The 17,465-nt window shown below is 36.5% G+C and overlaps 2 protein-coding genes across 9 annotated transcripts in view; one reads left to right on the top strand and one right to left on the bottom strand.

Moving 5' to 3' along the window:
• LOC118278826 (zinc finger protein 723) overlaps positions 1–2,904 on the bottom strand; it is a 33,613-nt gene extending 30,709 nt beyond the window's left edge. The window contains exons 1-3 of one of the 8 annotated variants that reach the window (XM_050703560.1): positions 2,463–2,904; positions 995–1,139; positions 383–472 (exon numbers count right to left, since the gene is read on the bottom strand). In XM_050703560.1, the coding sequence (XP_050559517.1) occupies positions 383–472; positions 995–1,139; positions 2,463–2,600 (373 nt within the window). In that variant the 5' untranslated portion in view covers positions 2,601–2,904. The remainder of the gene's footprint in view (positions 1–382; positions 473–994; positions 1,140–2,462) is intronic. The other 7 variants (XM_050703558.1, XM_050703556.1, XM_050703557.1 and 4 more) reach the window with 7 other exon arrangements.
• A 221-nt stretch (positions 2,905–3,125) lies between these two features.
• Positions 3,126–8,896, top strand: LOC118278827 (zinc finger imprinted 3-like). Its single transcript, XM_050703567.1, has 6 exons — positions 3,126–3,378; positions 4,056–4,197; positions 5,279–5,347; positions 5,813–5,971; positions 6,884–7,063; positions 7,837–8,896. Exons 1-6 carry the CDS (start codon positions 3,250–3,252, stop codon positions 8,841–8,843), a joined length of 1,686 nt encoding a protein of 561 aa, XP_050559524.1. The 5' UTR covers positions 3,126–3,249; the 3' UTR covers positions 8,844–8,896.
• The last annotated feature ends 8,569 nt before the right edge of the window (positions 8,897–17,465 follow it).

Genomic DNA, 17,465 nt, shown 5'->3' with positions numbered 1-17,465 from the left:
GGCCAAGAATTCCACTCCCTAGCAGTATCCTAATATCCTAATCGTCTCTATTGAGAACTTAGCGTTCAGCACAAGCAATGCATAAGGTCCTATTTTTTTTTGTGATTAAACATAGGGAGAATTTAGCGAGATTTTTTTAATTATAATTCGTATCTGTCAAAAATGTATGTGATTTAAAAAGACGTGTGCTCATTGGCGGGACTAAAAACGACCCCATTCCTACACCTTCTCTTCGAGCCGGAGGCCCGGTAAACCCACTAGTTACTCCGCACGTCCGAAGTTATTTTAATTCTTGGTTCAGATAAATTGACCCTTTTTGACGCTGGTAAAACCGTGAACAAAGTATAACAGTACAATGAGTAAATAAGTGATTTGAACTCACCAGCACCAGAGAATGCATCATCCCCGGAGCCCATGATGTCACCCTCTTCTGAGTCTTCTTCAGCTGCAACTTCCACCTTCACTATATGCGCTGCACAAATAGAAAACACAATATTAAGATTGGGAGAGCCATGCTTCATGCTTGACCGGAATAATACCACAGCATCACAGAAAACCGACGTGAAACAACGTGTGTGCTTCAGGTTACTGGAGGCCCAATTACCCCCCTTCCCAATCCCCGATTTCCCAACAACCCTTAAATTCCTAACCCCCAAAAGCCGGCAATGCACTTGTAACGCCTTTAGTGTTTCGGGTGTCCATGGGCGGCGGCGATTGCTTACCATCAGGTGATCCGTCTGATCATTTACCGACTTATACTTTATAACAAATATCTTAGGTCAAATAACTCAATATTAAAGCGTCAAAGTTTTTGCGTTAATGTAGCATGTCCCTATTTGCCTAATAATTTGTTGTTAGGTGATTTATATTTAGATTTCAGCTATGATCGTCCCATTGTAGGGTACAGGCTTCCATACGCTCCTTCCACTCCTCTCTGTTTAAAGCTTTTTTGGTATAGTTTAGTTGTAAATAAATGCTTTATTAAAGAACTCACGTCTAAACAATGTCTTATTCTGCAAATGTTTCTTAAACTGTTCCTCCGTGTGTTGCACTTGCTTCTTGAAGTTGATCGCGTTGCGCAGCTGCGTGATGCAGACCTCGCATATGCCGCCATCTTCTCCGTGCTCCGATACATTTAGCTGTTGACAAATATTATCAGTAGCCTTAGTGTGAATTTGCTTTACGTTTAAAGTGATTAACCCATTCTTGGTCGCTGTGCCGGTTTGGGAGCACCTAATAATATAGGGTCGAAACGTTATACTATAGAAATCAACGTTTGACCAAGAATGGGTTAAAAGAGTGTGTTCGGTGCTCTGATTGGTCAGCTTGAATAAACCAATAATTGGTTACAATAACTGGGTACAGTGTTGTATGTTTGAATATATTGTTTTGGTATTGGAAGAATAGGATAGATGACTAATTTTTATTTTAATGTCCATCTTGTAGATTATATATTTTAAAACATTAGGCACATATTTTTAACTTTTTTAGGGAACTAAAGACTACCAGAGAAACTAAACTTTGATTTGTTTTATCTCTTATATATTATGATAAAAAAATATGTGTGTTATATTTTCCATTAGCTAACTGACGGACTAAATAGATTTTTAATTTTCATATTCCGTCATCATCTCTGTGTCTATTCCTTAGCATATAAGAAAATTCTTATTCTTTATCTCTGTTGGCCGAATTAGTGTTGTGTAAATCTATTTAAAATTGAATAACCAAGGAGTTCCTTTCTTGTGCATTGGAACTTTTACTTTGGAACAAGTAAAAAGACATACAAAGAGATCGATGAATAGACTTATATGTCAAGAATAATATTTCATTTGAACACAAAGAAATTTAGGAAATTACTTATGAGATAGCCACATGAAAATATCTTTAAATATTTTTGTCATAAGAAAATAGATGTTAAAATATTGCAACCTTGCATAAATAGTTTCCCATACACAACTATGTTTACAAACAAAATTCTCATACAAGACAAAACATAACATGTATGACATTTTTGTATTAGATTCTATTTATTTTTTTCTAGGTACTATTTTAGTAATTCCTAAACAGAGTATAAAACAATTAGCTAATAAGTCAACATGCGTTCTTTTTAGTGAAACTCCTTTGAGAAGAAAATCGATAGGGCGCGGAAGGGCAACCGTTTCAATCGTAGGGCAAAAGGATTTTACTTATTTACTGAATAAAATTGTTGTTTTAACAGCCGTTGAAAGATATAGAGCTATTGTAAACGGCAAATTTAACGAGACACGCTTGAGTTGCTAATCGAATTGGCTGTATAAACCACATAAAGATAGGTATAATAGCCGACCGAAAATTAGTAAGAAAAAACCAGTTAACTTGCTCTAATGCACTTTTTATATGATAAATAAGTAATGATGGATGTTCTGCGTTTTTTGAGATAGCTTTGTCATAGTATTAAGTGTTTGTATGGGATAAATACTTACGTTTATGTCGAAACAATCCTTCAACATGTCGGCGTAAATCTCCTCTTCTCCCATCCAATGATATGTGCTTTTAATGTCTTTGAACGCACCTTCGGAAGCACAACACCGACACATATTGCTGTGCCCTGCAGTCTCCATCGTGTTTAATCACAATTTTATATCACTCGCACATAAAAATCTTAAAATCTAATTGAAAAAGTCATAGGACGCTACAACTTCGAAGCTACGCCATTTTCTGTAACTTTTTTTTTGGTTGTTTCATTTTTAGTAGAAATTTGGTGAAGGCAAAGGTGACTTATTAGACAGCCAAAGTAACACATATTGTTTACAAAACAAAAAGTTATTATGATTGAGTCATTATAATAAAATTAAATTAATTAATATTTACAGTTTTATTTAAAATAAGCAACCGTATTTTGTGAAACAAAAGTAAATAAATAAAGATTGGTAGTATCAAAAACCAAAAACCATTCCGTTTCCCGAAAATGAGTGGCGCGAAGTGACAGCTACTGTCATTAGCTGTGTGAGTTCCAGAACATAATTTATTTTTGCTGTTATCGTTATTTCTGCATTAGAAAGAGATCAAAGCAGTAATATTATTTGAGTAAAAGAGATAGCATTAGAAGAAATGCTTTAAAATGTAAAGTAAAAAGGTCTTTCAGTCGGACTCAATGAATGTCATCAAAAATAATAGCCCTGGGGTTTATACCTAATATATCTAAATAGAATTATTGTGGAAATTACAGAATTAATTTGTGCAAAAGTCGTGTGCAGTGTAATTAAAACAATGTCCTACGGCATAGTTTGCCGCTGCTGCCTTGTGCGGACTCCCGATAAGGATTTAAAAACCCAATACACTATATTGGGCAAATCGGAAATTTACGCGGATATGTTAAAAGAATGCTTCGAAATTCAGGTAAATATACAACATATAAAACCTCCTTTTAGTAGAGAAGACTGTAGCATACAAGTTCCTATTGATCTTCGCTTAATTTTCTGTAAAATTCAAGTTTTATAAGCAATCTAATCTGTTGTTATTTTTATCAGTATTTTTGACCCAAATTAGGGAGGCAAATCGTTTTTATAATGCATATTTAATTGTTTAACGATGTATCTAGAAGGCTTGTCTAGTACCCAATAAAATATCGTCAATATAATAAAGTAATTTAGAAGAAATTAGTTTGTTTATAATCAAATTAAAAATACTAGTTCATACTGGATCCAGTCATAAGTAACAGGGATTATTTTGTTATCATTAAGTTTCTATTTGGAGTCTAACAGTGTCATTAAAAATATGAAATGGGTAGCCACTGTCCATAATTGAATAATATAATAAAATATTTATTTTATGAATAGTGCATATTATTCATTTTATGCAAAGTGCTTATAATTTATTTCATGCTAAATGTAGACTCAGCATGTTATAATTTTATTAATCAATTATGGATAGTGACTACACAATTACTGGCTTATACCATATTCTTTTAATATTTGTTATGTTATTTATTAATTTCTCTTCACCCAAATAACAGCAAATAATGGACTTAATGTCTACTACCTACCTACTCACAATCTACACACTTAATGTTTCAGGTCCAACTCAATCCGGAAGATGAGAACTGTGGTATATGTGAGGTCTGCATCACAAGGCTGCGAGATGCCAGCGACTTCAAGCTCCAAGTACAGGAGTGCCAGAAGGAGATACTGGCTAAATACAATGCTCTTACTGTTAAAGGTATGAACTTAAATATCTGTCTGAATATCATTAATATTTATAACTAGCTGACCTGGCTATTATATGGGACTTACAACATAAATTGTGAAAAATGGGTGTACATTGTACAGTGGCATTACATGTCATAATGTGCTCCTCTGCCTAGCCCTCTGGGGATAAAAGGCGTAATGATAAAACTAGCTGACCCGGCAAACTTTGTATCGCCTCAAACATATTATTCTCACCTTTTAAACCTTCCCTGGACTTTCTCCAATACAGTAGAAGCTCCTTATTCGCGCTTCCTTCATTCGCGGTTTCACTATTCGCGGATTGAAAAATTGCGACCCAATTCCCATATTCGCGGTCTAAATTTCTTTATTCGCGGATCGAATCGAAATATCGGTGCGTAACCTAAAAAAATACATTCGCTATCCTTTGTCAACGCGTCAGTAGAAGGATAAAAAAATAAAATAGACCTTATTACAGCTACGTCTAGATTGTGACTTCTGCCTAAACCTAGTGTGACCTAAACCTGATGATAATAATATTATCATCAGGCAATCTGTATGATCAGAAAGTTCAATTAAACATTTTTTTTATCTACTATTTGCTTCTTAATTTCGTCATCTAGGAACGTATCCCCTATAACCCCATACAAATTACCATTCCATATGCACGGTTTCTGTATTCGCGACATATTTACGGAACGCATACCCCGCGAATAAGGAGCTTCTACTGTAATTCAAGACCAAAATATGTCGAATCAGTCCAGCTGTTCTAGAGCTTTAGCGACACTAATGAGACTGGATTACTCTTCTAGAGTTTCTAGATCATGCCATGACATGCTGAGATATAAATAAAAATGTAACCCTTACTTACCCAAGAATCGAACTTAAAACCAATAGAACCCCTACATAACTACCCAGGAATCGAACTCAACACCAATAAACAGCGACTCAGCCTGAATTAACGAAAATTTTTTGAAACCTACAAAACTTCTACCCAATTTGAACATCGAATTTTTTTTTATAAAAATTTTAACAAATAATTGCTTCTTTTCAGTATAAAAAAAAAATATTTATTTTGTCTCCTATCATTTCAGATGAAACAAGTCCTAAAGTGAAAGAGGAATTACTAGACTTGGATGATGAGAACGGGATATATTTTCTAGGTAAGTAACGTAACATCCTGGTCATTTATTCTGTTGATGTCCGTCGGCACGTCGAGTTCCGCGCGCGTCTCAAAGAAACTTCAGACCTATCTAATGTCGTGCCGTCGCACGGGCTTTTTAACCATATATTGCAGACCCAGTTCAAAGCAGGAGAAGGGATAGGGTGTAACGGGCACTGTGTAGCGGGTTCGATTCCCCGCCGGAGCTATTGTTGTTTCGGGTTTGGGTGTGATATACATGTGAAATTGACACAGGAGATAATCCTAGTGTAGGGCAAGGTCTCAAAGAAAAAAGTTAGTTATAGTCTGACACTCTCTTTCGCCTCACACAGTTGTTCAAAGTAAAGCCGGTTTTCTGCTTGGCCGCGGTATCACTCCGGTCGAGGTCGAGCCGGCCCATTCGTGCCGAAGCATGGATCTCCCACACTGTACTAATCATATATTAAATAATAATAATTACTTTCAGAATTAAAAGAAGAAATGTCAGATGATTTCGATGACTTCAAAGATGCGGATGACAACAAGAAGCTAGTAGAGATGCTGGGGTTCAACGATGTCACTATTAAGAAGAGATCCGACAAGAGAAGGAGTAAGAAGAGATTGCTTCTTGATAGCTCTAGAGATGGTTAGTAAGGGATTTTTTACTGTACAGCTGAAAGTAATAACTGAGGGCTTAGTACGAGTTTGCTTTACGTTTGTCGAGATCGAAACGATAGCGCGATCGGCGCTCTGATTGATTGGTTGATTCGAGCCGGCCAATCACAACGCCCTATGATCTTAATCCTTAAGAGGAGAGTTCTATAGAGTTCCTGTCAAAAAATTAATGTTGGTTAATTATTAAAAACGAATGTCAGTTAATTATTTCGACCATTACTCATAAAATTTTACTGAGGTGCTCCATTAATTACAAGCAAAAAGCGTCCGTCACCGCGCGTGTTTTTCATAATTATGAGCCCCGGCTAGAGCTTGAAATTAGTCGAGCATCCTCGTAACATGGGTAAACTTAGTATCCTTATTAATTTAACACATCTCATTACGTGCCGTAATGTGCATCTCTGGTTACCCCTTTGAGGATAAAAGCTGACGTTGCATATACATATATCTATTACACTAAAATACTTATTATACACGGTGTAACAAAAAGGTGGTATACATATCAAGTGCACGGTTTCTAGATAACATAACAAACGATACGGGAAGTTTTTTTTAAACTCATGTTTTCATAGAACGAAGTTATGAATTTTTCCAATTTTTTTTTTATTTAATGCGAATTAAAATTAGGCAAATCTGATCGCCTAGTAGGCAGATTAGATTTACAGAAGAAACGTTTCGTAATTAGCGAGTGACCCCTGTAGTGTTGTGACACGTTTGTATGATTTATAAAAGCAAGAGGCATGCAACACCAAGTATTTGGTACCAATTTTTTATACATATTTTAAGCTGAAGCTTTCTGTAGAGGTTATATTCAATCTTTATTCTTTAGTGCTTCTTGATGTATATGGGTAATTTGTTACACGCTGGATATTTACCTCCACAGAAATGAAAACAAAGGCCCGTGCGATGAAGCTCTCACTCCGCGCGTTTCAGCAGGAAGTGGTGATGAAGATGAAGGTGTCCTCCGCGCAGATCGTCACGGACAGCACCAAGCATAGAACGAACATCGACACACTACTCAAATACTCCAACTGCACCCCGTTTGCTAACAAAACTATTGCAGGTATGTATAATATACTAGCTACTTCCGCGCGGTTTCACCCGCTCTGCTCGGCTCCTATTGGTCATAGCGTGATGTTTTACAGCCTATAGCCTTCCTCGATAAATGCACTATCCAACACAAAAAGAATTATTTAAATCGGACCAGTAGTTCCCGAGATTAGCGCGTTCAAACAAACAAACTCTTCAGCTTTATAATATTAGTATAGATGTGTAGGGTGACTGGTAATTAGTGAACGATATTTAAACACGTGATTGTATTCATGATAACGAATATCGACACGCTACTCAAATACTCCAACTGCACCCCGTTTGCTAACAAAACTATTGCAGGTATGTATAATATACAACGTGTAACAAAATACCCATATGTATATATCAAGAAGCGCTAAACACACTAAAATTCCATTCCCGTATCGTTTGTTACGTTATCTAAAAACCGTGCACTTGATATGTATACCCCCTTTTGTTACACCGTGTATAGGGTGACAGGTAATTAGTGAACGATATTTAAACACGTGATTGTGCTCATGATTACAAATAAGTTTCGCAAAGAAACTGCATATGTATACTCGTTAGTTTTATTTTTAACATGTAAACAAAACTCATACTAAGCACACGTCCTTCAAAGCACTCAATTTAGAACCGTGGTTTTCCCACTGCAGGGCAAAGGCCTCCCTACCCTCCTTCCACTTCTCTCTGTGCAGATCTTTCTGCGGCCAATCCTTATTACAGTCGAGTTCGTCCCTAACCTAAAAATAAATATTTCAATTCCAGGAATCCTCTGCGCCTACTGCAAGACAACATACAGAGACCTACCGCACTTACGGACACACATACACGAGGAACATAAACATGACAACTTAATTGAAACCAAACGAATGGACAAGAACAATATGTCCATTAAAATGGACATTACAGACTTAAAATGTAACATTTGTCAGACAAACATGGACACAATAAGCAATTTGAAGAAACATCTGACTAAGGATCACGACATCAACTTCTATCAAGAAGTTAAAGATTATATACTTGAATTCAAACTATCAGACGGGGATATTCTCAACTGCGCTTTATGTAACTCTACATATGAGACGTTTAAAATGCTACTTCAACATATGAATGGGCACTACAGGAACTATATATGTGAAATATGTGATTTAGGGTTTATAAACAAGCATAAGTTGAGAAATCATCAGCGTACACATGAAATTGGGACATTTAATTGCAGTTTTTGTGAGAAAGTTTTCAGCACTAAAGTCAGAAAGCTTTGCCATGAGAAATATACTCATAATGCTAGTGCTAGGTACACTACCAACTGTCCACATTGCAATCAGCAGTTTACTAGTTATTATAGGAGAAACAGACATATGGCAGATGAACATAACATATCGGCAGCTACATATAAATGCAATATATGCGAGAAATCGTTCATTTTAAAATCTAAATTAACGTCTCATATTAAAAAAGTGCATTTGATGGAACGCAACCACATTTGCTCGGAATGCGGCCAAGGGTTCTTTATAAAACAGTCGTTAGATGAACATATGATCAAACATAATGGGGAAAGGGTCTTCAAATGCTTAGTTTGCACGAAAGCGTACGCTCGAAAAAAGACCTTAAGAGAACATATGAGGATTCATAATAATGATAGAAGGTTCAAATGTGGTATTTGTAATTTGGCCTTCGTACAAAAGTGTAGTTTGAAAAGCCATATGCTATCAAACCATGGGATTACTTTAGCTGTGTATGAGAGTAATAAGAATGATGCTTTAAGTCCTTAGCTTAGCTTATTTTAAGCTAGAAACTTTGTGTTAACGTTTTTTGGCTCATCAGATGAGACCTTATAAATGTACCTTATTTATTTTCTTCTTTTTGATACTGCCTATACTGCCAGAATTGAGAGGTGACTGCCAAATAACGACCCGTCGAACTAAAGGGTGCTTTTCAAACAAAGATGTGCTATGCTACGTTGCTGTAGATGCATTTGGTTTCCACGAATCATATTCATTGGTACACATAGTTTAGCACTGCTGGAAACGGGCGGGCTCAGTTAAGATATGCTTTTTGTATGGAAAGATGCGTGTTGTGGATGCGTGCTATGGATGTATGCTATGGATGGCTTCCCTACTATCGATACATCGCATATTCGAGCTGCGCATCTTCCTCACACAGCTACATAGCTTAGTATCAATGAAAACAGTCACACAGTTTCGAAACTTAGCTATTACATCTTCGTAGAATATCTACATAGCACATCTCTGGTGGAAAAGCACCCTTCACTTTGTGTAGTCTTATTTTTGACCAAATATTTATAGCTGCAAATATTCCACTATTCAATAGTTGAATACTAGAAAATTCTCTATTAAGTCTTTGACTGCCAATAGAAAACTGTTGAAGGCAAATCCTCCACTAACGTCGGTCACCGGTGACCACCACGGCGTTTAATGTGTTAAACAAACTGAATAATATTACTTAGCTATATCTGGTAAGCACAAAAACGTTAGTTATCATTAAAATAATATTTAAATTATAATGTAATGAAGCGATAATATCAATGCGTTTGACATTCAGGTCACAAAGTACAGTCAACCAATTTGTTCAGTGTATAGATAAGAAAACAAAGATAGATTCAGTACTGAGACAGCAATCATTGGTTGTCTAGAGCCGACCAATCAGTGGCATACCGTGCCTTGGCCCTGTATAAAAATTTGTTTGCTCCCATTTTTCTTTGGGGGAGGGGGAATCATCTAATGACTTTTCCCGCGCTGTTGATCAAGCCTCAAAGCTATAACCGATGCTATAACAACGAGCCCATGTTTGGGGGCCCTTATGTTAACGTTATTTTTCCTAAATGTCATTTTTTATGTCAACTTTTGAATGCCTGCTTTACACGGAAAAAATGGGGGCCTCGTATAATTGATACGCAGATACGGCTCTACGCCCCGTATAGATACAGTACGAAGACAGTTCCGAACCGGAGCTACAGACAACGTAACGTAACAGGTTACCGGGGCTCCGCCTCAAAACAGGAGAAGGAACGGGTGGTATTTAGTCAGAGTAAGAGTCTGACACTCCCTCTCGCCTCACCCAAGGCGGGAGAAGTCATTAGATGATTTTCCCCCTCAAAAAAAAAAGTACAGAGACAGCAACCATTGGTTGTCTAGCGCCGACCAATGGTTACAAAAGATATGGCTTCGTTACAAAGCGTACAATTTAGTATAACTATAGCTACTGTCTCTGTACTGAATCTATCTTTATTTTTTTACCTATATACTGAATAATTAGTCTGATTGCATTCAATAATCATAGTTAGAATTTTTAAATCAATCTTAGTCCTAATTATCATTACAATTATATTATAATTTTATCTACAAATGTTAATAATTATTTAAATGTTTTTTTTTTATTGAAATATGCTATTTGCAATACTGTGATTGGATATATTGACTATTATATAACATTTATTTATGGTATATGTTAATGTATTACGGTGCTTTTCCACCAGAGATGTACTATGCTACGTTGCTGTGGACGCGTTTGGCTTCCACCAATCATAATCATTGGTACACATAGCTTACCACTGGTGGAAACGGATTCAACTAAGATTTTTTGAGCTTAAGAGCTTAAGATTTTTTATATGGAAAGATGCGTGCTAAGAATATGTACTATGAATGGCTTCCCTACTATTGCTACATAGCCGACAGCGAGCCGCCAGGCGCAAGTGAAACATAGTCGCATCGCGCGCTTGCAGCTCGCAGTCGGCGCGCTGTAAGCACGCTGGCAGCTAGCAGTAGCCACAATTCGATACTATGCCTTATCTGAACTATCGCATCGCCGCATCGTACGCATTCCGTATGACGTCTTCAGCAATACCTTTTTTTTTGCTGACGGGAAACCTTCAAAAGGCGCCTAGCTTTTTGGGGGATAAAAGACTAGGGAGTGTGGGATTTTTACCTCACTAAAACCACCCCGGTGGCCACCCTCAGCACCTGTAAGGGGCACCGTGTCCTCTTAATAGACCTGCTCCGGAGATCGGCAATGCCTACATGCGATGCGTACTGATGACGTCATACGGAATGCATACGATGCGTGCGATGCGGGCCGCGGGCCTGTGGACGCTTATCTTTAATGTGTTTTTGACCTTATGCTGTTATAATTTAAAAATATGTATATTATTTTTGTCACAAATATGTTTTGTTGATTGGCTAATATTTTATCTGTTATTTTTTAGTGTTATTATAGTTTCATGTTTCATAGTTTTATATTTAAGTCATGTTGTATATTTTAGTTTAATAGTGAATATATAGCTAAATATAAATATTCTGTGAATATTTTAAGCAGCTAATTATAATATGTAGCAAATTACATTTCGGTGTAAAGATACGGAACCACTATGTGCGAACTGCTAGGGAGTGGAACTCCTTGCCGGAGTCTGTGTTTCCTGATGGGTATAACCTAGGTGTCTTCAAAGCCCGAGTGAATAGGTTGCTTATGGGCAGACGTGCTCCATCGTAGGCCGCATCATCACTTACCATCAGGCGAGATAGCGGACAAACGTCGACCCATCAAATGTAAAAAAAATTTTTTTTTTTCATTATCAAGAACCGAGCTCTCCGGGCCGGTCTGTATGAATAGATCCTTCCTCTCTGTTCCCTAAATATTAAACACCAATGTTAATATTAGTCTTCCAAAAGCTTAGAAAAAAATATAATTTCCTTATATTATTATGTTATCGGCTTAATCACGTAACTGTTTGACAAGGAACTTGACTAGTTTCAAGCCGTGCTAGAGGCTCATATTCATATTGACTACTCGATAGCAGCGCGACAATAGCCGCGTCGTGTGTCGCGGAATGCTGCTCATAAATATGAGCCTCTAGCATGGCTTGAAACTAGTCGAGTTCCTCGTCAAACAGTTATGTGAGTAAGCCGATAACATAATAATTTCCTTAAAATGTAAAAACACCAATTGTCACAAGTTATGTTATGAATAAAATGTTAGTTATTATTATATTATATAATATATAGTTAAATTTTAGTTAATAAGCGATATTATTGTAAGTATTCGTTCTTCCAGCTATAGCTTGTTAGCTTATATTTGTACAGGTTGCATAATTTATTTTGTTAGTTAAATTAAAAACGTTTTATTTACCTACATTTATTTATTTTTAGTTTTATTTCTCATACTTTAGTGTGGGAGAGCCATGCTTCAGCACGAAGGCACCGGCTCCACCGGAGTGATACCACGGCCTCACCAAAAACCGACGTGAAACAACGCTTGCGTTGTGTGAGTGAGGTTACCGGAGGCCCAATTCCCTTCACAATCCCCGATTCCCCTAAAAAGGAGTCATGTCGTTAACAGTTTATGCTACAAGAAGGGTCTTTTCAGACGTACTAGTAGCCGGTAGACGCAGTGTATCGTTATGTAGGGCAAGTGACCCGGTTGCTTACCATCGACCCCTTTGTGGCCACGTGGGCCTTCTGCTAGTTATACCTAAGGCGTGGACCATGAATAAATTACTCTGTGGTGTACAGTATTTAAAATATTGAATATTGGAGACACTGATACCGTTGGCAGCTTTGATGTGTCAAACTTCACTTCGATGCAACAAGTCATTCTTTTTAGTTGAGGGTGAAATTGTTAAGATCTTAACAAAAAGGCTAAGGCGAGCGGGTGAGGATTTGGTTTTTATTTTTTTAATCTTTGCTTATTGTTTGGATGTTTATGTTAGTACTACATGAAGAATATATTGTCTAAGTGGAACTAAAGTTATTTTGACGCCATATGTTTCTGAAGTGAGATTATTAGAAGGTGGCCACTAATGGAGACAAAATTATGAATTTCTCCATCTTTGGCCACACGGCTGGCCAAAACTTTTGTAACATAAACGTCCCACTTCTAGTCATTTATCGTAATTTATTTATTATTTTTCCTTGGCTTTACATATCAACAAATACATATTTTTCATTTTCAGAGATGCAATAAATTGCCTTCACACAAAGGGAGGTTAGTTTACTTTGCAGCTTTTACCAACTTCATATAAATGTTGATCTCTTTATTTGTAAGTTAAATTCAAGTGAAGTAATAATATTTAATATTTTCCATACTAAATGAAAACCATTGTTTCTAAAATGTTAAATTTAATTCATAAATTTTGATTACTTTTATTGTATTTTTTGATGGCCAGAACTGGCACACGACCGTGGCCAGAAATGGCACGAATCTGGCCAAAAATGGCACAAACTCCCTTTTTTTTTCTTTTTTATACAGTTATTTTTCTATTGGACGTTCTTTAAAAAAAGGGTTTTCTTAGGCAAGATTAATACATGTTAAATGACTTTTTACAAGAAATATGTTCGTGATAACAAACACTATAAGTTAAGAAAGCCTCAAAGTCGACAAAATTCTTAAAGTGGCCACAACCGGGTCACTTACGATATTTAATCTTTCACCCATGCCGGCGTAATTTGCCAGGCAAGCGGTCCAGCGTTTGATTTATTTCTTTGTGGGATCCAAGACAGTCATTCATGTCCCTGGGACGAGCCGGAGAGAAAGAGTCTTGAAACTCCCTCTCGCCTCGCCCAAGGCGGGACAAGTCATTGGATGATTTCCCCCTTCAAAAATAGGTACCATGTATGGAAGGGCGCCTATTACCTTATATACCACATAATAAAAGTCAAGAATAAATACATAAAACATTTATTTAATACATTTACAACATATTACATATAGAATATACACAACTATGAAGCTGCGGCCGCTTTGTATAAAAACAATAAATACTTACAAAATCTCGTATAAACATCAATTTAAAACCTATTTATGTATGTATGTACAATATTTCAACTTAAATATTAACAATTGCAGTAAATCTAGCTTCTGCCAGCTGTTTCGTTCGCGTTCCCGTGGTATTAACAGACCCATGTGTTTATTCAGACCATAATCTACCCCTGTTCCAAATTTTATCCCGATCCCTTCAGCCGTTTTGATGTGGAGTAACAAACAAACAAACAAACTTTCACATTAACTTTAGAACTTGAGACGGGATATTTACCATGTTTATTTATGTCGACGAGTTTCCGATATTTCGGCACTGTTGCAAGCGCCATGATCACGGATGAACTCATAGACATAAATAAACATGGTAAATATCCCGTCTCGAGTTCTAATGATAATGTTAGTGACCATGTCAGTTTAAAAATTTCACATTTATAATATTAGTGGTATAACGTATGTCACGACTTAGAGCTGGCGGTCACTGCCAACACGGCATGATAAAGGATTTTATTACTAACCAAGTTATTTTGAATCTTATTTCCGTTCGTTTAGAGTTCATGTTACTTTATTTGGATACCACCATGCCTTCTAAACAGAGGTGTACATTATACCATGTAACTCTTTTCCAGTTATATTTTGAGTCCCATGTAATAGGGTAATGAGTCTTATTACAATGGGGCTAACGTTTATTTGTTCACCAGGTGGCGCAAATAGGAAGACTCTGACTGTATAATAGGGTGACTGATAATTAGTGAACGATATTTAAACACGTGATTGTACTCATGATTACAAACAACTTTTCCAAAGAAACTTCTTTTGTATACTCATTAGTTTTATTTTTATCACAATAACAAAACAGCAAAATTTCGTCCAAATATTGAACGTGTAACACTAGCTAATTCCCTATTGGACAAAAACGAGAGGTGCATACTAGCGCCACCTGGCGAGTAAAACTTCAGTAGCCCCTAATATAATAAGACACAGAAACTTACACATTTCATTTTGCTATTGGCACTTATTTTAAAGATAAAAAGAAACTGTCTATACTGCCGTACTCAGAGACATTTAACGATTACTTAAACTAACTATTCCTTACTAACGATTTTATTCTGAACTAGCTTCCGCCCCCGACTCCATCCGCGCGGATGTCGGTCTTCGTGTGGATGTTTTATTTCGCCATTACGGCGCTGAATCCACTGCGGGTAACGCAACGTGTGTTCGCGGTTCATACCGACAGACAGACAGACAAAAAAAAAAATCACATATTTGTGTTTGGTTTCACTCCAGTAACACCCTCTGCTATTTATTTTTTCAATATTTTCAATGTACAGAATTGACCCTTCTACAGATTTATTATATGTATATGTATAGACACAATTGTTAAGGACTGGGTTAAGTAACCATTAAATTACCCTAAGTATGGCGGTAAGAATCAAAATATAGGTAAGACGGAAGACTTCATTGCAATGGTTTTGACATTTAGATTACACCTCAATTAGGGGTAGACAGAGGTATACAATGTTTAGTTTAGTTACAACTTATATAAATTATTATTTAAGTTTTGTACAGTTATTATTATAAGACATACCTACTCTAATATAAATAATATTTACTCCCAAACTGAGGGCTTAGTACGAGTTTGTTTTATGTTTAACGAGATCGAAACGAGAGCGCGTTCGGCGCTCTGATTGGTTGGTTCTATCACGCCGGCCAATCAGACCGCCAAATGCGCTCTTGTTCAACGTAAAGTAAATTCGTACTAAGAGTACTGTTCGAGGACGCTCGATCAGATTCAGAGACAAGATTATGAGTCCCAGTTTAGCCCGAAACTAGTCGAGCATCATTTTTACAACTACATATGTACAAAATATTCTCTTATATTTTTACTAAATATAACAATAAAAGCAATTTACTTACATAAGATTAAAAGACAACATATAAAATTAGTTCATCAGTTATATTACAACTTTCGTGAGACATACTAAATTAATAATTATATTATCGGCTTACTCACGTAACTGTTTGACGAGGAACTCGACTAGTTTCAAGCCATGCTAGAGACTCATATACATGAGCAGCATTCCGCGACACACGACGCGGCGATTGTCGCGCTGCTACTCAGTAGCAGTATACAATTACGTGTGTAATGCCCGAATAGTTACTCAAACGCTACTCAATTTTAAGACGTTCTCAAATGTAGTTCTGTCACTATCAATTCTTTATAAAATGATAGAGATAGTACGATATTTAATTAAGTACAACTTAAAATTGATATGATAGCGTTTCAGTATTCGGGTGTAAGCGCATAACATAATAATTAGTTCAGCTGTTATTTAATAATCTACGCTAATACGAGGAACATAGCTTAACATAACCAATATAATATGTGTATATAAGAAAAGTAAGTATATAATTATCACAGACTTAATAATAAAAAATAGGTTTGAAGCCAAAAATATACTATTAAAATGCAATACATATGTTGATTAGTCGAGTGTTCTGCATCACTAGAAGCAGGGAAACAGCCTCCAAGGGCTGCTAACGTGGCGAAAACTGCCGCAAGTAAATGTGGGAGAGCCATGCTTCGGCACGAATGAGCCGGCTCGACCGGAGTGATACCACGGCCGAGCAGAAAACATAACTAAACTCACACAACGCAAGCGTTGTTTCAGGTCGGTGTACCTACTGTGAGGCATGTGAAGCATGATAAATGATATTTATTTTTGCAAATAGGTTACAGTGTAACTCTCTCTTTTACTTGTCAATCTCTTAAATAACTAGATGATGAATAGCTGGCCGCATAGCTCTTGCACACTTGGCTTATGATAACAACCTACATAATTTAGCTGAACCCTTGACAAAATACATAGTATATTTTCGGCTTTAAAACATACAATAAACAGTTAAAAATATAGGAAGCTTGCCTATATATCGAGACAGTTAACTAAATAAATAACATAATCTATTAACCTACATATTGCTGGCTTAAAGAGACATATACAAACGTACTTCGATGAAATAATATAATTGACACAGTAATTTATACGTATTATTGGAGAAACCATTGACAAATCAAACGAAACGAGAGCGCGTTCGGCGCTCTGATTGGTTGGTTCATTCGCGCCAGCCAATCAGTACCCTTAGTACGAGTTTGCTTTACGTTTAAAGTAATCAAAATGAGAATGCGTTCGGCGCTCTGATTGGTTGGTTCATTCAAGCCGGCCAATCAGAAACCCGAACGCGTTCTCTTTTCGATTACTTTAAACGTACAGTAAACTAGTACTAAGTCTACCTCTTTTGACGCTTTCTGTCCCATCTTGGAGACATAGAAATAGGGATAATGACGGGGTACGAAAATTAAAAATCTATTTAGTCCGTCCGTTATCTAATAAAAAAATATTAGTCACGTATTTTTTTATTTTGCCATAGTTATAAGATAACAATACTTAGATAAAACGAATCAAAGCTTAGGAATGGGAGTATATGCGTCATTTCTACGTATAAATGTACATACAAGTGACGTCACGCGACATATTATCATCGAAAGTATTTGTTTCCGTAACATATTAAAAAAAAAACGTGTCTAATATTTTAAAATAATCTACAAGACGGACATTAAAATAAAA

The sequence above is a fragment of the Spodoptera frugiperda genome, chromosome 24, assembly GCF_023101765.2.
Source record: "Spodoptera frugiperda isolate SF20-4 chromosome 24, AGI-APGP_CSIRO_Sfru_2.0, whole genome shotgun sequence".
NCBI lineage: Eukaryota > Metazoa > Arthropoda > Insecta > Lepidoptera > Noctuidae > Spodoptera > Spodoptera frugiperda.
Note: the sequence above shows the minus strand (reverse complement) of the source record. Positions and strands in the feature narration are given on the sequence as shown.

Excerpts from the sequence above, each read along its gene's own strand:
- LOC118278827 (XM_050703567.1), top strand. The coding sequence starts at position 3,250 with ATGTCCTACGGCATAGTTTGCCGCTGCTGCCTTGTGCGGACTCCCGAT. Across the intron at positions 3,379-4,055 it reads AAGAATGCTTCGAAATTCAG|GTCCAACTCAATCCGGAAGA; the intron begins GTAAATATACAA and ends TTAATGTTTCAG. Across the intron at positions 7,064-7,836 it reads TGCTAACAAAACTATTGCAG|GAATCCTCTGCGCCTACTGC; the intron begins GTATGTATAATA and ends TTTCAATTCCAG.